This window comes from Dendrobates tinctorius, unplaced genomic scaffold, assembly GCF_039654945.1.
Source record: "Dendrobates tinctorius isolate UK_male_01 unplaced genomic scaffold, ASM3965494v1 ptg000038l, whole genome shotgun sequence".
NCBI lineage: Eukaryota > Metazoa > Chordata > Amphibia > Anura > Dendrobatidae > Dendrobates > Dendrobates tinctorius.
The window spans coordinates 24,587,478-24,614,004 of record NW_027361706.1 but is presented as its reverse complement, the minus strand read 5'-3'; the positions used below and the strand labels follow the sequence as shown (position 1 = coordinate 24,614,004).

General features: G+C 45.7%; 1 protein-coding gene across 2 annotated transcripts in view; it reads right to left on the bottom strand.

The window, feature by feature from the left end:
• Positions 1-3,816: 3,816 nt before the first annotated feature.
• Positions 3,817-26,527, bottom strand: part of LOC141088277 (galactosylgalactosylxylosylprotein 3-beta-glucuronosyltransferase 1-like) — a 104,719-nt gene continuing 82,008 nt past the window's right edge. For both annotated transcript variants that reach the window (XM_073574289.1, XM_073574288.1), the window contains exons 3-4: positions 22,888-23,181; positions 3,817-5,158 (exon numbers count right to left, since the gene is read on the bottom strand). In XM_073574289.1, coding sequence (XP_073430390.1) covers positions 5,081-5,158; positions 22,888-23,181 — 372 coding nt within the window. In that variant the 3' untranslated portion in view covers positions 3,817-5,080. The remainder of the gene's footprint in view (positions 5,159-22,887; positions 23,182-26,527) is intronic.

The window sequence follows — 26,527 nt, the reverse complement described above, 5'->3', positions numbered from 1 at the left end:
GTGGCTTTGACGGAATGATGTGGGATATTAGGGGTAGTAGTCCGGTGGCTCTGATGGGATAATGTGGGATTTTAGTGGTAGTTGTCCGGTGGCTCTGGCTGACAGGATGATGTGGGATATTAGGGGTAGTAGTCCGGTGGCTTTGACGGGATGATGTGGGATTTTAGTGGTAGTTGTCCGGTGGCTCTGGCTGACGGGATGTTGTGGGATATTAGGCGTGGTAGTCCGGTGGCTTTGACGGGATGATGTGGGATATTAGGGGTTGTAGTCCGGTGGCTTTGACTGATGGGACAATGTCGGATATTATGGGTTGTAGTCCGGTGGCTCTGGGTGATGGGATGATGTGGAATATTAGTGGTAGTAGTCCGGTAGCTCTGGCTGATGGGACGATGTGGGATATTAGAGTGAGTGTGGCTATGCGGAGTGGGTGGGGCTCTACAATCAGCTATATATATATATATATATATATATATATATATATATATATGAGAATTGGGATCCAGCAAAAAGATGAAAGTTCACCAGAATTATAAAATCTTCTTTATTTATCCATTAATTCATATAAAAAATATATGAGGAACTCCAAACAATTGGTAACATTCCAGGAAGGGACTACATGTTTCAGCACTATGTGCCTTCTTCACGGTCCTATTTGAACTGAGCTCCAACACTGACAATATATCCTCCTTTGTGGAACATATTCAAATGACCCTTAATTAAAAGCAGTGAAACAAACCAATTAAAAACACCTGAGTAGATGGTTGAAACTCAGTTCAAAAATATTGCTAGAAAAATACATATATTGAACATGTTTTATACATAGACCAATGATATAAACATTTGGTAATAAATCAACAGTGATATGGAATAACTGCCACAAAAAAAATATAAAAAAAAAAAAAAAAAATTTTTTATAAACATATATGAAAAAATACATCATGTAGTAGGCGCGATCTAAATATCAGAGACAATCACAAATATAACTCTCAAAAGGAATAATATATTGGAGTAGGTATAAGATAGAGATATAATCTTTTGAAAACTAATATATGCACTCTATCTAAAAAAAAGGGGAATAGAGGTGGTTACAAAACCACGTAGGGGTGGTGATTATAAAAGTAAAATCCTCTCTAGAGAAAGTAGGTGGATCTTTTTATTAGAGACTAGAGATCCTGACGGATTGAACAGTAGAATGGATCTCATTACACAATATTAAGTAAGAAAATAAGAGAAGAATTTTTTTTTTTTTTTTAGATAGAGTGCATATATTAGTTTTCAAAAGATTATATCTCTATCTTATACCTACTCCAATATATTATTCCTTTTGAGAGTTATATTTGTGATTGTCTCTGATATTTAGATCGCGCCTACTACATGATGTATTTTTTCATATATGTTTATAAAAATTATTTTTTTTTTTTTTTTTTTTTATATTTTTTTGTGGCAGTTATTCCATATCACTGTTGATTTATTACCAAATGTTTATATCATTGGTCTATGTATAAAACATGTTCAATATATGTATTTTTCTAGCAATATTTTTGAACTGCGTTTCAACCATCTAATCAGGTGTTTTTAATTGGTTTGTTTCACTGCTTTTAATTAAGGGTCATTTGAATATGTTCCACAAAGGAGGATATATTGTCAGTGTTGGAGCTCAGTTCAAATAGGACCGTGAAGAAGGCACATAGTGCTGAAACATGTAGTCCCTTGCTGGAATGTTACCAATTGTTTGGAGTTCCTCATATATTTTTTATATGAATTAATGGATAAATAAAGAAGAAGATTTTATAATTCTGGTGAACTTTCATCTTTTTGCTGGATCCCAATTCTCTTATATTTCTATTTGTTGGGGCACACTCCCTGCCTGGATCCGTGCAGAATATAAGGTGAACACCGACTATTGCATTAAGAGGAACTCCTTTATGGTGAGCTGGCTATATGTTCTTTACATTGTTTGAATATATACTGTATATATATATATATATAATCATTATAATTTGTTATAACTAACCGTAGTTAGTTACTATGCCCAGGCAACGCCGGGTTCTTCAGCTAGTGTCATAATAAAATTGCTTTTAATAATTTAGGATGTCTTCGTCTTCCTATATATATATTGATATAGGATTAGTTGTATCAAGCAGGAATCGTAGTCAAGGAAACCATGTGTCGTTTACCAGGAACAGCAATGTAGTTTGAAGGAATAGCAGGTGGAAGGAAGCTTGACTAAAGGCAGGTAGCTCAATAATCACGCAAAGAACTGAGAGCAAGGCCAGGTTTAAATAGGGTTTGAAATCAGAATGAACCAATCTGAAACTCATGGAGGAGACATCAGCAACAACATAAGCACAAGTATAGAAACTCATGGAGGAGACATCAGCAACAACATAAGCACAAGCATTTTCATAAGCAAGGAGCTGTCGAGCAAGCAGAATAGCTGAGAAGGAAGAGTTGCCGACTGGTGCACAGGAGCTGCTAGGTTTGAATCCTGACAGTACTCCCCTCCTTCCAGGATGATCTGGACATCTCAGGTGCTGGCATCTCTGGATGTCTCAGATGGAAAGCTCTTGTAAGCCTGGGTGCATGGATGTTGCCCTCTGGCTCCCATGAATTATCTTCTGGTCCATAACCCCTCCATTGTACCAAATATTGTAGTCTCCCTCTAAATTTTCTAGAGTCCAGAATTTTATCCACGATATACTCTTCTTCACCATGGACTTTTTCTGGTGGAGGAGGTGGCTGAGTTCTTCCTGGAAAAGGGTTCTCATTGATTTTCTTGAGCAAGAACACATGGAACACAGGGTGTATTTTCAGACTGCAAGGAAGTTTCAAACGGAAAGCAATTGGGTTAATTTGTGCAGAGATTTGAAAAGGTCCTATGAATTTTTTACCTAATTTAGAAGACGGTACATTTGTCTTCAGATTTTTGGTAGAAAGCCAAACCTTGTTACTGACCTGAAAGATAGGAGGGGCTTTGCAACGTTTATCTGCTGTTTCTTTATAATCGTCTTGGGCCTTTTGTAACTTCTCAGTTAGTTCTTTTTGAACTTTCTGCAACTCAGTAAAGGCCCCGTCACACACAGCGATATCGCTGATTTTGTGATGCCACAGCAATCTCGTCAGCAAAATCGCTGTGTGTGACATGGATCAGTGACCGGGCCCCCGCACGCGGGTATTGATGATCGTGCTCCATCGTCCTGGGCCGTTTTTTGATCATTGGTCTCCTGCTGGCCAGCGAGTATCGCTGCGTGTGGCAGCGAGAGACCAGCGATCAGCGACGCTGGAAGCAGGTTTCCAATGTAAACAGCGGGTATCTAAGAGCCGCACGGCTCTTAGTTGCCCGCTGTTTACTTTGGAAACCAGCGTGCACGCTTTGGGATGTAGAACTGTGTTTGGAGTTATATTATGCAAATTCTGCTGTTGGTAGATAATCCATCCAGTCATCCTGTAGGTAAGAAATAAAACAGTGCATGTATTGATCAGGGGTTTGGTTAGCTCTTTCAGTCTGTCCACTGGATTGGTGGTGGAAGGCAGTAGACAAATTGACAGTAACTCTTAACGCTGTACAGAACGTTTTCCAAAATCTTGATGTAAACTGAATACCTCTATCAGAAATGGGCCATCTTAGTGAGCCGATCCACCACAACAAGGATAACAGTCATTTCTTTTGAGAGAGGAAGGTCCACAATAAAATTCATTGAGATTGATCCCCAAGGCCTAGATGGAACTGGAAGAGGTTGAAGTTCTTGTTCCGTGCACATGTTAATGTTAGATGCTGCAGGAACGCGGGATGCAGTGACAAGCAGGAGGCAGAGCAAGAGTTAACGGGCGCTTTATGAAAAGTAGTGTGCAGTCAATACTCCACGCAGGGAGATTGTAGTAATCATTCAGTATGAATGCAGGAAGGGAAACAGTGGATAACACAAAGTTAACAACAAATAGGACGAAACTATTCAACTTATCAGTCTGTAGCTTCCGGACAGACGAGGTTGAAAGATCCCACGATGGTGACGCAGGTGCCATGAGACATCTCTGAAGCAATCCCGGATGAAGTTAAGGCACTGTTTCTGTACCGCAACGGCGTGGCCTGGCTAGTCTTGACGTAATCCCTCAGTCCTGGAACATGGTGTTATGTGACAGATAGGAGTTGGCTCAGCGAGTGTAAAGCAAAGTCCCGGAATGGAGGCCGCAGCACGACCTCGTGCACTGTAGGGCCGGCATGGTACGGCACGTCAGTAGTAGTCAGGGGTGCTGACCAGTCAGGGCTCTCAGGTGCCGGAGTCTGTGAGGTGCTCAGTCCAGTAGGTGCGCAAGTAGTGCGCAAAGGGGCCGACAGACAGCAGAGTAATCCTGCTGGTTGGTCAGAAGCCGCGGAGACGGAGTTATCCTTCTCCTTCAACATGTACTGTCTTCCCGCCAGAAGCCCTGTTTTCATCTGGCCATAGGGGGAGGACAAAGGGCTGAATATTGGGGGGGGGCATTCTGGCCAGAGGAGGAGGACACAGGGCTCATTAATGGAGTATCATTCGTCCAGAGCGGGAGGGCACAGGGCTGAATAATGGGGGATTGTCCGGCCAGAGGGGGAGGACACAGAGCTGAATAATGAGGGATCATCTGGCCAGAGGGGGATAGGACACAGGGCTGAATAATGGGGGATCATCCAACCAGGGGGAGAGGACACAGGGATGAATATTGGGGGATCATCCGGCCAGAGAGAGAGGGCACAGGGCTGAAAAATCGGGAATCATCTGGCCAGAGGGGAAGGGCACCAAGCTTAATAATGAGGGATCATCTGGCCAGAGGGGGAGAACATAGGGGTGAATAATGGGGCATTATCCGGCCAGAGAGGGAGGACCCAGGGCTGAATAATGGGAGATCATCCGGCCAGAGGGAAGGATACAGTGCTGAATATTGGGGGGTCGACTGGCCAGGGGGAGAGGACACATAAATAAATGACAAAGGATCACTGGCCAGGATACAGAAATGAATCTCAGGACAGAGGAGGCCCATTAATAGTTCACTGTTCGTTTATTAAATCTTCCAATAAATCCTTGTAGCCCCCATTGTCGTCATCGCAGTCTTATACTTCAGTGCTGGGGTTGCTGATGCTGTCGTGCTTTATTCTGGGTGTCTGGGTCTTCGTGTGCCAAACCATAATCTGAAAACGAATAACAAAATGGTGTGAAATGTTATTAAGAAGAACTCGCAGCTCATCCTCATATCTATGCTTGTCCCTGCAGGGGCGAGTCCTAGACTGGCAGTCTTTTTCTTTGGGATAATGGGTGCTTAGAAAATTTTAAGATTATCCAGTGTGTATGGCAGATTTTACCCTAAACAGGACAGGAACAACTTCGCCATAAGACGCCACTGCACGAGGGGAACTCTATAATACGAGGAATACACAGGGGCAGAACCAGGAGTCTTCTCCGGGGTAAAACCACTAAAATTCTCTGCACTCATTCAACGAGCTCCAGTGCGTGTAGCACCCCACTAGCAGCAATCCAGGGACCCTCACAGGGTCCTTTACTACAGGAAGCCTGTGAACTACATATCCCAGGAGTGGGACGGTGATCAGTTTATTATCATGTGTGAGCTCTGGGGCTAGGCAGAGTGATCCATCTCCTGAAGGACATGGAGGGAGCTGGTTACCGGCATGGAGATCTTCCAGGACTACTGGAAAAGACAGCACCATCCATAAATTCTTGGTAACCATCTACCTGCTGCAGCCTGTTCTCTAGAACTGCAGTCATAATGCAGACATGACAGTGCCGAGCATTAACCAGATACGAGCCACTGAGCTCTGCAGCAGGACCCTGTAAGGGGGAGGCGGGGAACCTCACATGCCTGCTCTCTCCTGGTCGCAGTTTGCACGTTCACATGCGGCACCTCCTGGTTTAGTAATGTTATATACTGTGATAACATGTACTGTAATGCAAGTGTACTATGTGTTGCTGTAATGTGTACTGCATAGCATTAGGTTAAAATAGGTTCTCAGATAGTACAGAGTTAAGGGATAGAATAGTACAGAGTGATAATAGAGTACAGGCAGCACAGGGGTTAATTAAATGGGAGGAACAGCACAGAGCAGGGAAATATAGTGAGGATACTTCCCAATTAAAAGAAGCCCGGGCAGCCTGCCCAAAGGCAGGATGCATGAAAGTATTGGAGACAGTTGCAAGCCATGGGGATAAGTCTGCGGACGACAGTAAGGGGCCCCAGGTTAGAGAATAGTGCAGACGGGCACCAGCTCAGCAGGACCATCCCCAGGAAGAATCCGGGGTCTATGAATGGGGCGGGAGTCGTTAGGATGGCACTCACGACACCTTTCCCAATTGGAACTGGACGAGGGGCTGACAGGCAGCTGGTGGTGCAGGAAGTACAGATGGGACACGGATTGTCCACAGAGACAGCCAGAATTTCTGGGAGAACAGAAGGAGAGAATATAGAAGGAATGGAGTCTGCCCAGAAGGAAGGGAAAGTGCAGGATATTCGGCTATGTGTGAATTGTGCTGCCAAAGTGATGAGTACCAAGGTTATCAGTAAAGTTAAACTGTTTGATAAGGACTGTGACTCTGCAGTGTTTTATGGAACCTGGAATCCAAAAGCTGGAGTGACAGAGACTGAGGGGACTCCAGCAACTGAAGTGAGTCCTCTGCTGCGCACATCACACACACAACAGAAAGGACTTTGTAATTCATCTGTAGGGCGCCAGGGTGTGGGAACACTACAGCTCACTGCCACAACTACCACCCTGGCCGCCTTACAGAATTGACAAAGTCGGCAGGATGCTGATACCTTATGTGCAGAGAGCGGTGGAGCCCTGAAGATAGCAGTTAATGACTTAAAGATGGCGCCGAACACTGACAATAAGATGGCAGTCAGTGGTGCGAAAACTGAGCGTGGTGCCGCCCATCGTGGGCGTCCTGAGAAGGAATGGAAGCAAAGATGGAAGAAGCAGTCGCCTGGGACGAGGCTACTTCCCATTGTGACAGGTGCCCGCCCAAGATAGGTGCGGCAGGAGAAGCGGCCCAAACTCCTGCAGTCTAATCTGAAGGAAAGGGTGGGCAGCCGGAAGTGACTCCACCCATGAACAGGTGGGGCCCAGAAGAACAAGATAGTGTGTCCAAATGAGAAACGCCATTACCTACTGTGATGCAGAGAAGTATGTTCTTTCGCGTGCGCATCTGTCGTCAGGACTAGGAGCAGTCTGTGGCCCGGGTGGAAACGGGCCCATGTCCCGGAGACTGGTGGACGGGAGGATAGAAGGAGTTTCTTCCCTTGGGATGGCTGACTGAGAAGATCGTCAAGAGTACAGACACCGTGGACGCCGAAGAGTCGGAACCGGAAGAGGTCAAGGAAGAGCTGGAGGCCGTTCAGCAAGGAGTCGTCGCAGCTGTGGTTCTCAGGTCGTGTGGCTGCTCTGGAGGACCATCACCGCTGGCTGCGGCTTGGGTGAGTAAGAGAACTGCGTCCACCTTGGCCCCTGCACAGACCTCAGCCTCGTCACCTTCCCCGGCCCCTACAGTCTCCAGAGGTGTTTATCTGGATCAGCCCCGGTTGCCCATTGCGGAAAAAGCTTGGTGGGTCAGATGGGTTATTGCACAAAAGAAGCTATGGGAACGTCGAATCCTGGAAGAGCTGTGGTTCCCCGGCAGGGAGCCATGTCCTGCCGGATCACCCACTGCCTTATTAAATACTTCAACCCCACGAGGAGGTATGGGTTTATATAAGAAATTGAGACTGGGGACAAAGTATATGTGAATGCTGGGTCCATTGATTTGATTTTAAGGGATCTCTCCAAGAAAGGGACCGAGTAACCTTCATTAAAGAACAAGGGCCTGAGGGCCATATGCGGTGGCCATGAGAGTGGTCTTTAGTCTGGAGGAGAGACAAGCGCAGGAGGCACGGTGTTATGTGGGCTGCCTGCAACGGTCGCAGCCCCTGCGGTCAGCCAGGGAACAGACGCGTGTTTAGTGGACACAGCTGCTGAAGTCGGGCCACCGAAGCCGTAATCTCCGGAAACGCTAAAATTGCCGCTGGAGATTGCGAGGAGCAGAAGGAATAGCGGGGAGTCCTCCTCCAGCGGGTCAATGAGCAATACTTTCATAGTGATCCAGGGCCAGAATGCGGCCCACTATGCTACTCAGCGGCCCTGTAATGACTGATGCGGCCCCTTTAAATAAATTGTGCCAGTTGCACCAAAGTGAAAATGTATCGAGACTGTTCTGCGTCTCTAAAAGAGTAGGAAGCTCTGGATGACACTAGGATTGAGTGTTGGTGGGGACCCGTAGGGTCACGGTTGACAGACATTTGTCTGTTTGCCCCCCCCCCATCAAAGTTTCATATACGCACATTTGCGTAGCCCCTGCTGGATTACGGGACTCAAACCCTGAAAGGGTTAATCACCTTTGAAATGGACTGTGTGTGGCTGCCTTAAATGCTGAACCATTTTACCCTTGAACTTTACCTATTTTAACCTTGATAAAAGCAGCCACTTGTGTTTTAATAGGCCCGTAGTCCATTTAAGGAGGGAGGGGAAGAACCTGTGCAGGAGGACCTGAGGAGTGAGCCGGGTCAGAACTGAACAAATTGTTGCTAAAGTGATTTCCTGAGTTTGGCTACCCGGAGCAGGAAAGGTCAGGCCCACGGGCCTAGATTGTTGCTGTTAGACACCGTATGTGTCTGGGTCCCAGGAACCAGGGGACCGGGGTCAGGCGAACACACATTAAAAAGAACTTGAACTCTGCCAAGGTCACAGTTGACCCAACAAAGTTATCAGATAGAGACTGTTTTGTAATGTTAGAAATTTTTTTTTTTTAAATTTTATCAGTTCTACATTGACAGATGCCACCATGGTTAGGAACGACCATATTCTAGGAGGGAAGAGTGTAAGGAGGTGGTGGGGAACCTCACGTGCCTGCTCTCTCCTGGCCGCTGTTCGCACATTGGCATGCGGCACCTCCTCGTTTATTAATGTTATATACTGTGATGACATGTACTGTAATGCAAGTTTTGCTGTAATGTTGTCATGATTTGAAGTGGATCTGACAGTTTCAAAAGCACAGAGTGAACTTTTTTTCCTTTTGGCAAGTTGCCAAAGTGACTTGACTGTCCCCGGTGGTGGTTAGTGGTATCGCACTTTAGGTTTAATGTGCACGTAATTATGAATCAGGTGTGGGGCTCTATAAATGAGTCTCAGGGTGTGCAATCACTGCTGGTGATATTCATTCATTGATTGATTGATTCATTCATTCATTCATTCTGAGTTTGTGAAGCCTGGGTGAACATGGAGCTGAAGAGGAGTCCTGCGCAGTCAGCCAGAGGAGACGAGTGGCAGCTAATTGTGTCTGCAGGAATTGCTGGCATGGCGTGGAGGAGTCGCAGTTTATGGTGTCGGCGGGAAGTGCGTGCATGGCTTTGTGGAGTGGCGACTATGGAGAGAGTTGCACTCGGCATGCTCGACTTGGTGGCTGAGAGTTGGACTCAAGCATGCTTAGAATTTTGGCAGAGGCTGACTCATCCTTGGGACTCTGTTATTGGACTGCTGCAACTGGAGATGGACTCTGCTCCAAGGCTGCACTATGGTGTGGGATCCAGGATGGTGATGGATCCGGGTGGAGGAGAAGACGCACGCAGGTGGTGGGGCTCTGTTGCAGGAGCATGAGCACAGAACCAAAAGCTAAGTGGTGTTCCCTTTGTATTGTCTTCTTTCCTCATGTGTGTTGTTAGTGCAGTGGTGGGATTAGTCTCCGCACCGACCAATTCCCTAGTGAGGGTTTAGGGTCAGGGCGAGCAAGGGTTTAAGGTTCGCGTGCGGCGACAGGTGCGGAGCCTGTATAGGGAATGTGAGGAGTGCAGGGACACTGGCTCAGAGGAGTGCAGGAGGTCTCCATGTCCCCATTCCCTATCGCAGGGCCCACCATTGTTAATGTTTCCCAGGTTTCCCCTTATTATTTAAATTCGCCACTGGAGGCGCTGTATCCAGGGTCACGTGTGTTATGGGTCCGCCTTGCGGTATCATCTGCTTCCAAACACACGTGACCATGACAAATGTGTACTGCATAGAATTAGGGTTAAGGTAGGATCTTAGATAGTATAGAGTTAAGGAATAGAATAGTATAGAGTGAAAATAGAGTACAGGCAGCACAGGGGTTAATCAAATGGGAGGAACAGCACAGAGCAGGGAAGTATAGTGATGATACTTCCTGATTAGAGGGAGAAGCCCAGGCAGCCTGCCCAAGAGCAGGGTGTAAGCAGTATAGGAGACAGTTGCAAGCTGTGGGGCGCCGCCGTCACCGCCGGAAGAGTAACCTCACACCTCGGCATTCATCAAGCGCACACGTCATGGGGAAATCCCCAGATGATGTCAACGGACATGCGCGTTTGGAATATTGAAGCCGGAGATGCGAGGCCCCTACAGAAGGCACGGAGCGCATGCGCAAGACAGCGGCCATCACGATGGAGCCAAAAAGAAAGAGGAAGAAGACGCATGTACCGGATGGGAACCATAATAGTGAAGATCAACCTGGAGAGAAGCATGGATTACAGTGCTGATAGCATAGATAAAAAATAAAGTGAACACATAGCGCACGTGAATAAAGTGCAAAAAGTGCCAAAAGCATAAATAATGAGAAATATTTTTCTCAATAAGTGAAGAACAATAACCTAGCAGTGACTGCAAAGTTCTGTGCATAAATACAATACTAGTGAGTATGACTATAGGACCAGTATAAAACATGGTAAAATTCCTTATAACATAATATAAAGGGTGGGCCATTTATATGGATACACCTAAATAAAATGGGAATGGTTGGTGATATCAACTTCCTGTTTGTGGCACATTAGTATATGCAAATAGAACCCAGGAGGGCACCACTAAATAAAGGGAAGGGGATACTCCTGCGATCAGTATAGACAAGAACTAAGACATATAGTAGAAAAAGCTACTGATCAAGACGCAGGGATCAACCACAAAAATATATTTTATTAATTACAGAAAGACTACACCTTATAAAAACATTTAAAAGTCATAAAATGACACATGCAAAGCACACAAGGCTCATAATAGAGCCTACAAGGCGAGCCCCATGAATTGAGGAAAATTACAGCGGCTCAGAAAAAAGAAGTCATTTGAAACATTTGGAACATTGAATAGCCCCTATTCTCTGGAATTCTTTGCCCCAACAAGTCCAACTATCAACCACATTTGGATCCTTCAGACGGAACCTGAAAACTCACCTCTTCAAGAAAGCCTGCAGCCTGCAATGACCCCACTACCGCCTTCTCTCTCACCACTACCGTTGATATCACCTCAACCAACATCGGAACTGCTGCAACCCCCCCAACTTACTGTCTCCTTCCCCACCATCCTGTAGCATGTAAGCCCGAAAGGGCAGGGTCCTCTCTCCCCTCTGTATCAGTCTGTCATTGTTAGTTTGTTTACTGTAAGTGATATCTGTAATTTGTATGTAACCCCTTCTTATGTACAGTACAGCACCATGGAATCAATGGTGCTATATAAATAAATAATAATAAATAATAATAATAGCCTGTGAAAATGTTATAAACAATCCCCATCAGATTCTCATTGATGTGTTGTCAAATGCCCATAACAATAAAAGAGCTAAGATGACCAGAACAGAATGTTATAGTGCAAGTCTTGAAATGAAACAATATCTGGAAAGACGTAACCAAGCAAACACTTAAACATCCACACAAAACATAAGGGGGGGTAACAGGTATTCACAGTAACATAATTAAACCCGTACAAAAGAGCCACATAAAATCCAGGGCAAAGTGCGAACAATCATATGGACGGATTCAAGAACTTGAAAAGGAAATAGGGTCATAATTGAACTCCACAAGCTCCCCCCATGTGAGCGATATTTTACAGGGACAGTGCGGGCAGGATTCAATTTCTGTATAATTCTCTGGCATTTATTTCCAGCCATTTAGGTTCTATTATGACCCTATTTCCTTTTCAGGTTCTTGAATCCGTCCATATGATTGTTCGCACTTTGCCCTGGATTTTATGTGGCTCTTTTGTATGAGTTTAATTATGTTACTGTGAATACCTGTTACCACCCCTTATGTTTTTTGTGGATGTTTAAGTGTTTGCTTGGTTACATATTTCCAGATATTGTTTCATTTCAAGACTTGCACTATAACATTCTGTTCTGGTCATCTTAGCTCTTTTATTGTTATGGGCATTTGACAACACACCAATGAGAATCTGATGGGGATTGTTTATAACATTTTCACAGGCTATTCAATGTTCCAAATGTTTCAAATGACTTCTTTTTCTGAGCCGCTGTAATTTTCCTCAATTCATGGGGCTTGCCTTGTAGGCTCTATTATGAGCCTTGTGTGCTTTGCATGTGTCATTTTATGACTTTTAAATGTTTTTATATGGTGTAGTCTTTCTGTAATTAATAAAATATATTTTTGTGGTTGATCCCTGCGTCTTGATCAGTAGCTTTTTCTACTATATGGTGTAGGGATTCTACTCGCTTAGGTGCGACGGGATACAGTCAGGAGGCAGGTTCCCTTAAAGTTCATGCGGTTCATTATGTCATAAACCAAACAGCATGTCACCAAAATAAACAGCCTTCAGTTCAGGCGACAAAATAACATCAAAATGTCCTTTCCTTCAGGCTCAGTCCGCGAGCCTCAGCGCACACAGGAGGTGTATACCCCCTCACATACAGCTGCCTGGTTCAAGAGCAGGCCACATTATAAGAGTGTAGCCACACCCACAAACCCAGCAGCTGACTGGTCACATGACTGTGACCTCACCACAGGTCCTTCAAAATAATAATAATACAGCAATAATTGTTATGCCTTACATTATGGAGACAAGCCATTTATGAGACACATATCTCCCATCGATTACACGACCCTTAGCCCTGCCACATACCTCCCCCCTCTGCCTAAAGCCATGGGGCTTGGCACTTTCACCTACCAGGCAAGGGATTCTGGAGAGGGCATCGGCATTCCCATGTAGCTTCCTGGCCCTATGCTCTACATGGAAGCTGAAGTCTTGTAGGGCTAAGAACCAGCGGGTGACCCTAGCATTCTTACCCTTTGTTTCCCTCATCCATCTGAGCGGGGCATGGTCGGATATTAATCTGAACTTCCGTTCCAACAGGTAGTATCATAATGTATCCACTGCCCATTTTGTGGCCAAACACTCCATCTCTACAACTGAATAATTTCTCTCACAAGAAGTCAACTTCCTACTCAAGTAGAGAACAGCATCCTGCCCACGTATCTCTTGGGAAAGGACTGCTCCTACCCCGACATCTGAGGCATCTGTCTGGAGGACAAATTCACTTTTAAAGTCTGGGGCCACCAAAACGGGTTGCTTACAAAGAGCTCCCTTCATTTCTTGGAAGGCTGACTCTGCTTCTTCGGACCAGCTGACCATCACTGACTTTGTCCCCTTAAGCAGATCAATTAGAGGTGCAGCCATTGTGGCAAAGTTTGGGATGAACCTCCTGTAATATCCCACAATCCCCATGAAGGCTTTAACTTGCTTCTTTTAAAGTGGAGGCCATGTTTGAATTGCCTCCACTTTATTGATTTGGGGTTTGATCTCGCCACGCCCACTACATATCCGAGGTACTTGGCATCCTCCTTACCCAAGGCACACTTTTTCGGGTTTATTGTAAACCCCGCCTTCCTTAGAGCATCAAACACTGCTTGGACCTTTTCCAGGTGAGACTCCCAGTCCATGTTAAAGATGACGATATCATCCAGGTACGCGGCAGCGTATAGCTTACGAGGTGCAAGGATTCTATCCATAGCCCTCTGGAAGGTTGCCGGAGCTCCCTGCAGGCCAAACGGCATCCGGACATATTGGAAGCCCCCGTCTGGTGTGGAGAATGCTGTCTTTTCCTTGGCTTCCTGTGCCATGGGGATCTGCCAGTATCCCCTTGTCAGATCCAAAGTGGTTATGTACCTGGTAGGTCCAAGCCTCTCGATGAGCTCATCAACGCGTGGCATGGGATAAGCGTTGAACTTGGAGACCTCATTCAGTTTCCGGTAATCATTGCAGAACCTCCATTCACCATCAGGTTTTAGGACCAGGACAATCGGGCTCGACCAGCCGCTCTTGGATTCCTCAATGACCCAGAGTTTCAACATACATTGCACCTCCTTGGAGATTACCTCTCGCCGGGCCTCAGGAATACGATACGGTTTCACGTTCACCCGCACATGTGGCTCGGTCAGAACTTCGTGCTCCACCACCTTCATGCACCCCGGCAACTCTGAGAACAGGTCCCTGTTTTTCTGGAGTAACTCCCGGCACTGCTGTTACTGGGCCTTCGATAGCGTCTCCGCTATGATAACCGCTCCAACCTCCCCTTCTAGGTTGCCGAGCAAGCACGGAGTTATCGCTGGCTCTCTATCTTGCCACGGCTTGATGAGGTTGACATGGTAAACCTGGTATGGCTTCCGTCTTCCGGGTTGGTGGATCTTGTATCTTGTAGTTCACGTCTCCCAGCCTTTCCACCACCTCATATGGCCCTTGCCACTTGTCCAAGAACTTACTCTCCACTGTCGGGATTAGCACGAGAACTCGGTCTCCCGGATTGAACTGCCTCACTCTGGCTGACCGGTTGTAGACCCTGGCCTGAGCCTCTTGTGCCTGGCGGAGATGTTCTTTCACAATGGGCATCACCTTCGCAACCCTCTGCTGCATCAGTGCCACATGCTCAATGACACTTCTGTGGGGCGTGACTTCGGCTTCCCAGGTTTCCTTGGCTATATCTAGGAGACCTCGCAGATGTCGGCTGTACAGAAGCTCGAAGGGCGAGAACCCTGTGGAGGCCTGGGGAACTTCACGGATAGAAAACAGTAAATACGGTAAGAGACAATCCCAGTCTCTACCATCTTTCTCTATGACTTTTCTCAGCATGCTCTTCAGTGTCTTGTTAAACCTCTCAACAAGGCCATCTGACTGAGCATGGTACACTGAAGTCCTCAACTGGGAGATTTGCAAGTCTCTGCACAATTCCCTCATCACCTTACTCATAAAAGGTGTCCCCTGGTCGGTCAGGATCTCCTTCGGCAACCTGTCCGGGAAAACACATGGACCAGCTCGCGGGCTATACTCTTCGCAGAGGAGTTTCTCAGGGGAATGGCCTTAGTATAGCGTGTGGCATAATCCAGGATGACTAATATATACTGATGGCTCTGAGCTGATTTAACTAAGGGACCGACCAAGTCCATGGCAATTCTCTCAAATGGCACCTCAATAATGGGCAGTGGCACAAGAGGGTTCCGAAAATGAGATGTGGGGGCAGTTACCTGACATGTCAGGCAGGACCTGCAATAGTTTGCTATTTCCCGGTGACACCCAGGCCATTAGACCCTCTGTACAATCCGTTCCTGCATTTTTTCCACCCCCAGATGTCCCCCCCAAGATGTGTGAATGGGCCATGTCAAACACTTTCCGTCTATAGGGGCCTGGTACTATTAACTGCTCTACCACCTCCTTCCTTATTTTCGTGACCTGGTACAACAATTCCCCACTCAACATAAAATAGGGAAACCTTGTGTCTGCTCCCGGCTCTTGTGCAACCCCATTAATGACGGTGACATTGTTAAAGGCTTCCCTCAGCGTGGGGTCCCTATGTTGGGCAGTTCCAAAATTCTCCCCGACCACCCCTAACTCCGGGATGTCAGGTGCAGGGGAACCTTCCTCTTCATCCCCAACAAGGACACATAAAGGAAACCCGTCTGCCTCTGGTGGTGGCAATACCTCATTGGGGTGAATTGGTTCCCTGCTCTTGCTAGCACACTCAGAACCCTTCCCCTACAGATCCCAAAACAGACAGAAATCCCAGCCAATAATTATAGGATGCAACAAATCTCGAACAACGCCAACTTCATGCGACTTGGTGCCAGGCGCCATTTCAATGTTCACCCTAGCCATAGGGTAGTCCTTTGCATCGCCATGTATGCACAGAACGCCAATCTTTTTACCCGGGAGTATGTTGAGAGAAAAACTGGCCCTCACAAGGGTCACCAAGCTCCCGGAATCTAGAAGAGCCATTGCTGTTCGCCCATTCACCTTCACGGGACACGTATGTGGCCCCTCGTTAGGTGGCGAATTCACACTGCAAGCTGGATATGCGTAGTATGAACTACGGCGTCCCATGCTGCAGTCCATCTCCTCGGTGGTCTGGGAACAACGGGCAGCTATATGTCCTGGCCTGTGACACTTCCAGCAAATAATATCACCTGAGGGGACCTTGGGCACCGCCTCCCCTGCCCCTTTTGACCTTGGACGCACCACCCCTTTTTGGGACTCCGCCCCCTGCTGGGACCCCCAATACGGAATGGGCTGCTTCCCCAAGGAACCTTCCATCCCCTGCTATCTCTCGACCAGCCCAACCAGTTCATCAGCATTTTGGGGATCACCCTGGGCCACCCAAGTCTGTAGGGGTCTCGGCAGAGAATGCACAAACCGATCCATGACCACTCGCTCTACCATCTGTGCCGGGGAAGACGACTCTGGCTGCAGCCATTTCTGGACCAGGTGCAACAGGTCGAACATTTGGGAGCGCGGCGGTTTGTCCCGGTGATAGGCCCAGTGATGAACTCGCTGTGCCCTGGTAGTCATTGTTACCCCCAAGCGTGCGACAATTTCCGCTTTTATTTTGGGATACTCTCTGGCATCTTGTTCAGTCAGGTAAAAGTACGCCTTCTGGGGCTCCCCCGTTAGGTATGGGGCCAAGTACCTCTGCCCACCGCTCTGGCTGAAGTTTTTCCCTCTCAGCCACCCTCTCAAACACTGTCAGGAAGGCCTCCACATCATCCTCAGGGGTCATTTTTTGCAATGCGCGTCTTACCGCCTTCGTCACGTGGGTGGCATCAGCCGGACCTGGAGTTGGGGCGCTCGTCCTGCCCTCCTGGATGGCGGTTGCCAGAAGCTGCATCAGTTGCCGTTGCTCCTGCTGGCTCTGCTGCTGTTGCTCCGGCTGGCTCTGCTGGAGCTGCTGTAAGAACAGCCTGTTGGCCTCCTGTTGCTGTGTGTGGGCCTGGACCAGGTGTTTCAGCAGGTCCTCCATTATTCCGGGTAGAGCTTGCTGCCTCGCTGAAAACTTTACCCAGGACATGCAGCAACGGTCTCAAGTCTCTGCTGGGAACTCTGCCCACACGTCTAGCACCAATTGTAGGGATTCTACTCGCTTAGCTGCGACGGGAGACAGTCAGGAGGCAGGTTGCCTTAAAGTTCATGCGGTTTATTACGTCATAAACCAAACAGCATGTCACCAAAATAAACAGCCTTCAATTCAGGCGACAAAATAACATCAAAATGTCCTTTCCTTCAGGCTCAGTCCGCGAGCCTCAGCGCACACAGGAGGTGTATACCCCCTCACATACAGCTGCCTGGTTCAAGAGCAGGCCACATTATAAGGGTGTAGCCACACCCACGAACCCAGCAGCTGACTGGTCACATGACTGTGACCTCACCACAGGTCCTTCAAATTAATAATACAGCAATATTTGTTATGCCTTACATTATGGAGATAAGCCATTTGTGAGAGACACATATCTCCCATCGATTACACGACCCATAGCCCTGCCACATGGCCATGGCATCAGAAGATGGAATAGGATACTAGAGGTGAACAACTGGCTACGACGGTGGTGATAGGCAGCAAGGATTTGGATTCTTGGACCATGGCGTGAATTACCTTTACGATGGACTTCTCGCAAGAGATGGGATACACCTCACAAAACCTGGGAAACACACATTCGCCAGAAGACTTGCCACACTCATCAGGAGAGCTTTAAACTAGAAGAAGAGGGGATGGGAGGAAAAACAGCAGACAAGAACATGCAGCAGAAGGACAAACTAATCAAGGATACTAGATGTGGTAAAGAGGACCCAAGACAGGGTACTCAGAAGGAAGCTAAGAAAAATCAAGCAAAACTTCCTTCCTGCATGCTGACCAACGCAAGAAGCCTGACCAATAAGATTGATGATCTGGAGTTGGTAATGTATGAGGAAAAATACGACATAGTAGGAATAACTGAGACATGGTTAGACGACAGCTATGACTGGGCGGCTAACTTGCAAGGATATGATTTGTTTAGGAGGGATCGTAAAAAAAGGAAAGGGGGTGGAGTCTGTCTAAATATAAAATCTACTTTAAAGCCCACACTAAGAGAAGATATACGTGAGGGAAATGAAGAGGTGGAGTCTCTGTGGGTGGAGATACAAGGAGGGAAAAGTAATAAAATCCTCATAGGGGTTTGTTATAAGCCACCAAATATAACAGAAACAACTGAAAATGTATTATTGAAACAAATAGACAAAGCAGCAAATCACAATGAGGTGATTATTATGGGGGACTTCAACTACCCCGACATAGACTGGGAAACTGAAACCTGCGTATCTCAGAAAGGAAACCAATTTCTGTCACTGACCAAGGATAATTATCTGTCACAACTTGTGCAGGGCCCAACTAGAGGGACAGCCCTTCTGGACTTAATTTTAAGCAACAGGCCAGATAGAATAACAGAAGTACGAGTCGATGGGCACCTAGAGAACAGTGACCACAATATAGTACAATTCCACTTGTCCTTCAGTAAGGTGCCCTGGAAGGGGGTTACAAATACGCTGAATTTCAGGAAAGCAAAGTTTGATCAGCTTAGAGAGGACCTTCGCCGAATTGATTGGGACAATGTCCTCAAAAATAGGAGCACAGAAAATAATTGGGAAATATTTAAATCAGTTTTACACACCCACTGCGAGCTAGCCATACCGTACAGAAATAAAAGGGCTAGGAACAGGAGAACACCAATGTCGCTAAATAAGGATGTAAAAAGGGCAATAAATAACAAGAACAAGGCATTTAGGAAGCTAAAACAAGAAGGCAATGAAGAAGCATTAAAAAGTTATAGAGAAAAAAATAAAATGTGTAAAAAACAAATACATTTAGCAAAAGTGGAAACTGAGAGACTCATTGCCAAGGAAAGTAAAACAAACCCCAAACTATTCTTTAATTATATAAACAGTAAAAAGATTAAAATTGATGGTGTCGGCCCTTTAAAGAACAATGAGGGTGAAATCATAGAGAGCGATGTGGGAAAAGCAAATGTTTTAAATACTTTTTTCTCAACAGTGTTCACACAGGAAAAGGATTTGCCAGGGGAAATGCAGACTGATAATGTAAACTCCCCATTAAGTATTACCTGCCTAACCCAGGAAGAAGTGCAGAACCGCCTTAGTAAGATTAAAATTGACAAATCACCAGGCCCTGATGGCATTCACCCTCGGGTATTAAGGGAGTTAAGTAATGTGATAGACAGGCCTCTATTCCTTATATTTAAAGACTCTATAGAAACAGGGTCTGTTCCTTTTGATTAGAGGCAAGCAAATGTGGTACCAATATTCAAAAAGGGGTGTAAAAGAGAACCTGGAAACTATAGACCGGTAAGCTTAACATCTGTTGTGGGTAAAATTTTTGAAGGGTTTCTAAGGGATACCATTATGGAATATCTCAATGTTAATAAATGTTTAACTCCATATCAACACGGATTTATGAAGGATCGCTCCTGTCAAACTAACCTGATCAGCTTCTATGAGGATGTAAGCTCTCAAATGGACCAAGGAGAATCATTGGATGTCATTTATCTCGACTTCTCTAAAGCATTTGACACTGTCCCACATAAAAGATTGGTAAGTAAGATGAGAAAGCTTGGGCTAGGGGAAAATGTGTGTAGATGGGTAGGTAGCTGGCTTAGTGATAGAAAACAAAGAGTGGTTATTAATGGGGCATACTCAGATTGGGCCAGGGATACTAGTGGGGTACCACAGGGTTCTGTATTGGGCCCCCTACTATTTAATATATTTATTAATGATCTAGTGGATGGCTTACACAGTAAAATATCAGTATTTGCAGATGATACAAAACTATGTAAGGTAGTTAACACAAAGGAGGACAGTTTGCAACTACAGACAGATTTCAGTAAATTGGAGAATTGGGCTGAAAAATGGCAAATGAGGTTTAACACAGATAAGTGTAAGGTTATGCACATGGGAAGGAGAAACAGATGCTACAATTACTTACTAAATGGGAAACTGCTGGGGAAATCAGACATGGAAAAAGACTTAAGGTACTGTCACACTTAGCGATGTACCAGCGATCCCGACCAGCGATATGACGCTGTCAGGATCGCTGGTACATCGCTAAGTGGGCGCTAGTGAGCTGCCACACAGGCAGATCTCACTAGCGACATCGCTGGGGACGGGGGTCGCTACTTACCTGTCACACCAGGCGATCCTGCGTCCTCCCGCCCGGCTCCACACGTCGCTCGTCGTCACAGCAGGAAGCGCCGCAGGAAGCTGACGACGAGAAACAGTCCAGCCTGTTCTCGCGCGATCAGCGATAAGCAGCGGGGGAGCGGGTTGTAGGTAAGTATCAGACACAGCGATATCGCTAGCAATATCGCTATAACACGTCACTAGTTATAGCGATATTGCTAGCGATATCTCTTAGTGTGACAGGCCCTTTAGGCATCTTAGTCAATAAGAAGCTAAATTGGAGTGCCCAGTGTCAGGCAGCTGCCACCAAAGCAAATAGGGTCATGGGATGCATTAGAAGAGGTCTGGGGACACGAGATGAAAACATAATTCTCCCTCTGTACAAATCACTCGTCAGACCACACTTGGAGTATTGTGTGCAATTTTGGACGCCGGTGATCAAGAAAGACATTACTGAACTTGAAAGGGTTCAAAGGCAGGCTACTAAAATGATAATTATGGAGTTGGTTCACTACAATACCCAGAAAGGTTATCAAAATTAGGTCTATTTACTCTAGAAAAGAGAAGACTTAATATATATGTACAAGTATATCAGAGGGCAATACAGAGATCTCTCCAATGAACTGTTTGTACCAAGGACTGTGACAAGAACAAGGGGGCATTCTCTTCGTTTGGAGGAAAGACAATTTCTGCACCAGCATAGAAGAGGGTTCTTCACGGTAAGAGCAGTGAGGCTCTGGAATTCTCTTCCTGAGGAAGTGGTGATGGCCAACTCACTGAATGAATTTAAGAAAGGAATGGATGCTTTTCTTGTGAGTAACAGTATAGAAGCTTACGAATAACAGAATATTATAGGCAGATGGTTGACCCAGCTTAGGGGAAGGAACTTTTTTCCCTATGGAGAAAACTGGCTTCTACTCTGTGGGTTTTTTGCCTTCCCCAGGATCAACAATGCAGAACAGCTGCACTAAAAATAGGCTGAACTAGATGGACATAAGATCTTCCTTCAGCCTTCAAAACTATGTTACTATGTTACAATGTCTTGGCACATTAGTATATGGGAGGAAGAAAACTTTCAAGATGGGTGGTGACCATGGCGGCCATTTTTAAGTCAGCCATTTTGGATCCATCTTTATAAATGGCCCACCCAGGTGTATCCATATAAATGGCCCACCCTGTAGTAATGTATAAAAGCCATAGCAAAATCTGTGCCACAAGATGGCTTTTACATATTACTATATTATGTTATATGGAATTTTACCATGTTTTATACTGGTCCTATACGGTAGGTTATTGTTAATTTTAGCTCCATCGTGATGGCCACTGTCTTGCGCATGCGTTCCATGCCCTCTGTAGGGGCCTCCCATCTCCGGCTTCAATACTCCAGATGCGCATGTCCGTTGACGTCATCTGGGGATTTCCCCATAACGTGCGCACCTGATGAATACCGTGGTGTGAGGTTATTCTTCTGGCGGTGCGCATGCGTGGTATGGACAAGCGGTGTCATAGTACAAACTATAAATTGCTGGTCTGGGGAATCTCCTGTTCATTCCCTTTTTGATAAAGCAAACGCGAAGCGCGCATCAAAGGGGGTGCACCCGGCTCCTTGGAATTCTGTCACCTTCATTATGGGAAAGCACAAAAGCATTTAAAGGCATGGTTTCCCCTTTGTATGTTTCCATGTGTTTTGCCACTATGACAGTCTGGGGGTTCTTTTCTATAATAGGTTTTTCACTATGTGCAGTGATTTCAGCACAATTATTGTATTATACTGATTTTAAATATATTTTTTTGATTATATGTGACTGATTCATATGCATTAATCTCTATAATTTAAAATGCCTTTTTCTCACTACCATGATGATTAGTACTATGCTATCATATGCCTTGGACCCATGTGTCTACACTAGGGTCTTATGTCCTTTTTGTCTGCTTTTTGTATTATATTTGTATCATTATCTAATAAAGATTTTTTCATATATTTTTTACAATTTGTGTATTGAACTCCAAGTTTTTGTTGCTTTGTTTATGATTCAGGAGTGCACATTTACTGTCCTATTTTTTCATGGGTGAACATAGATATCTACTTATGCTTGTATATTTTTCCCTATAAGGTACCCATGCGATCTCTGGGAGTTTGATTATATTGCATTTCATCTCTCTGACTAAACTCCTCTCTACTATCCCCATACACCACAAAATGACAGGTGCATCTCCTGCTTAAGCTTTTATTGTGGCTACGAGTCATCATTGTGACCTCTGACCTCCTCACCCTATGATTAGGTGGCTTTGCTATAAGAGTAGTGTAACTGCAAGTCATTATGGGGAAGCCGCCAGGCTGCACCCAAGGGCATGTGACCCTGTGTTCTTCTGTGTTACTATACTTGTAGCTTGGTGGTGGCTATTTTATGAAAATGATCAGTATCAATTCAAAATTACCTGAATCACAATCTCATGAATTTTGAAAAGTTCATATCAAACTCATGATATTTGTTTCTCTGGACAAGGATTTCCTTGGGTCTATATTCTACTTCCCTTGATAATGACCTGCAGGAAGCTGACCTTCGACACAATGTGTGAAATTACAGCATCCTTTATCTCACCTTGGAACAGTTTTCAGCTTTTGGTTCCAGCTCGTCGATGGTGACCAGGTCTTGAAGTAGACTGGATTCCTGATATCCGGCGCTCACATTTAGGTGAAACTTGGCTCCATGCTTCTCAAGTATCAGCTTCAACCCAACGGAAAATCCAGCCATATCTATGGCAAATGGTCTTGAGGGGTCAAACTTCACCAGCCATCCATGAACCTTGCCTTGAGAATTGACCTTCACTGATTCATATCGCAGTTGCCCAACAAAAGCCACCGGCCACACAGAGACTTTCCTAGTATAACGCATCTGAGAGGAAGAAACATTCAGACATCAAAAGCAACAATGGACAAAGAACACAATGGCTGCAAAATAATGACAGATCATGATATATGGGGTGTAGATATAGAAGGTGTAGAGGAAGCAGTCAGGAGTGTAGATATATACCGCGCTCCACATTATGCTGCAGATTGGACGGCAGTGCTATAAAGATGTCATTTTGTGCTTTCCCCATAACCTCATGGACAGAATGTGTCTCGAAGTCTTCGGATCACTGAAATCAATCTCAGACCCCTGTGATAATTAGGTGTCAAGCTCTCAAAGAAAAACACTTTAAGAAGGACATTCCACATTATTAAGCAGCAGCAGGTTTCAAGCAATATGGGAAAGAAAAAGGATCTCTGCTGCCGAAAAGCGTCACATAGTACAATGCCCTGGATGAGGTATGAAAACATTACATATTTCACAGAAAGTTAAGCGAGTTGATCGTACTCAAGAGATTTGTGGCTGATACAGAGCACAGATGAAGATGCGGCAAAAATGTAGGTTTAGGTACGTTTTTGGTGCAGATTTGGTGCGGGTTTTTTGGTGCGTTTTTGGTGTCTCTTTGTCCATGCTAATGTCCATGACTTTTCTGCAGGACAAATGCTGCAAATAATGATACCTGTGTTTTTGCAGCGTTTTTGCAGCATTTTTTCAAAACCCATTCAAGTCAATGGGTGATAAACGCTGTAAAAACATTGCAAAAACACTGTAAGTTCACACTGGACGTTTTTGCTGTTTTTTGTTTCTGCAGCAAAACCTGATCTCCTTCACAGGAAAGAAGTTGTGGCAAAAACGCAGGTTTAGGTGCGTTTTTGGTGCATTTTTTGGTGCAGTTTTAGTGTGTTTTTTGGTGCATTTTTGGTGTGTTTTTGTGTCTCTTTGTCCATGCTAATGTCCAAGACTTTTCTGCAGGAAATCTTCACAGACGGCGACACAGGTCCCATTACTAATCCAATCAGAATTCTGAGATTCCACTATAGATCTCTCACACAGATAAATGCCCTTGACAAAGGCCGATGTGGTCGAAACGTTGGTTTTCTGTGTGACTGATACCTAGTGAATAAATTGCATTATTTGAAAACTCATTTTGCCTCAGGTTTACTATAAGACTATTTTTCTGCAGGAAGAACACTGCAAATAATGATACCTGCGTTTTCGGTGCGTTTTTGCAGCGTTTTTTCAACACCCTTTCAAGTCAATGGGTGAAAAAAGCTGCAAAAACACTGAAAGAAGTGTTATGCTCTATGTCCAAAAAATGCAGCAAAGCACAAAATCCTGATGACACAAAACATCATCATTTATTTTATTTTAATTAGCTATTAATAGGTATCATAACTACAAGATGATCTTGTTTTTCACACCGAGAGCATTATTTTTCAACTCGCTAACACGGTACCAACCCCCTTTTTTTCTTTGTTTTGTCTCTGATTCTGGTGTATGATGCTCTCTGTTTCCTATGTCCCTGTTTTATGCTCCCTGACTAAGTTTGTTTGTTAGGTTTGTTTGTGCCTTACCAGTATAGTTTATTGGTGTGTTTGACCCAATTGTGGCCAGAGTGCCAAGCCACCAACCACCCCGCTATTGGCACCTGGGAAGGGCTCTGCAAAAGTCCCCCTCAACTGTGTGCATACAAAGCGTGAGGGCTTGTGCAAAGGGTGTCTGGCATACTGCTGTCGCTGGCCTTTAGTTCGGTCAGCTCATCACTACTCGAGTGTCACAGTTCCTCAAGGTTTACTCTTTGGCCCCCTCCCCTTTATGTTGGGATTCCACAGGGTTCAGTGCTAGGTCTCTATTTCTTACTGTTGGGGTTCAAAAGATTCAGTCCAAGGCCCCTCCTCTTACTGTTGGGGATCCTCATTGTTCAGTCCTAGTTCCCCTCCTCTTACTGTCGGTGTTTCTTGAGGTTCAGTCCTAGGTCCTCTCCTCTTACAGACTGTGTTACTCAGCATTCAGTCCTAGGCCACCTCCTTTTACTATCAAGAGATCCTCAGGGTTCAGTCTTATGGCTCCTCTTACTGTAGGGATTCCTCAATGTTCACACTTAGGCCCCTTCTCTTACTGTTGGTGTTCCTCAGAGTTCAGTCATATGTCTCATTCTTTTACTGTCGGGGTAGCTCAGGGTTCAGTTCTAGGTCTCCATCTCTTACTGTTGGGGTTCCTCAAGGTTCAGTCCTAGACTCCTCCTATTATTGTCATGATTCCTCACAGGTCAGTCCTAGCTCCCCTCCTCTTACTGTCTGGGTTCTTTAGGCCCTTTTCTCTTATTGCCAGGGTTACTCAGTGATCAGTCCTAGGTCTCCTCCTCTTACTGTCAGGATTCCTCAGGGCTCAGTCCTAGGTCCTCTCCTCATACTGTTGGAATTCCTCAGGGCTCAATCCTAGGTCCCCTCCTCTTACAGTTGAGGTTCCTCAGGGCTCAGTCCTAGGTCCCCTCCTCTTACTGGAGTTCCTCAAGGTTCTGTCCTAGACCCCTCCTCTTACTGTCATGTTTCATCACAGTTCAGTCCTAATTGCCCTCCTCTTACTGTCTGGGTTCTTTAGGGCTTAGTCCCTCTCCTCTTATTGCCAGGGTTCCTCAGTGTTCAGTCCTAACTCCCCCCTCTTACTGTCGGGGTTAATCAGCATTCAGTCTAAAGCCCCCTCCTCTTACTGTCGGGGTTCCTCGGGGTTCCGTCCTAGGCCCCCTCAGCTTAATGTCTGGGTTCCTCAGGGTTCAGTCCTTGGCCCCATTGTTGTACTCTCAGGGTTCCTCAGGGTTCAGTCATAGGTCTCCTCCTCTTACTTTTGGGGTTCCTCAGGGTTCAGTCCAATTCCCCCTCTTCTTGCTGCCCGGGTTCCTCAGGGTTCAATCATAAGTCCCCTCCTCCTATTGTTGGGGTTCCCCAGGGCTCAGTTCTCGCTCATCTCATCTTTTCTCTATACACTGCTCCAATTGAACAAACCAGCATCGGATTTCATTTTCAGTAGTATCTCTACCAACCTACCTATAACTATATATAAATGTGGCGCCCCCAGGAGTATGGCCGCCACAGTGGGTTTGCCTTCCTCCAGGGGGGGGTAATGCCAGGCTTGGAAGCAGTGAAGGGTCTCTCCCGCAGTTAACCTATACATGCAACACAGTTCCACTCCAGGCCAGCAGGGGGGATTCTGAACCGGAATTGAAGGGAGGAGTGCTCTCTGAGGGCCAAGAGGAGGGAGTGGTCAGTTAGTGTGAGGAGAGTGAAGTGTGCGGACGTGAGGGAGAAGCGGGGAGATCGAGCGGAGAGGAAAGGTTCATCTCCAGTGACAGCGCATGAACTGAAGCCTGGTCTCCACGGTTGTACGAATACTA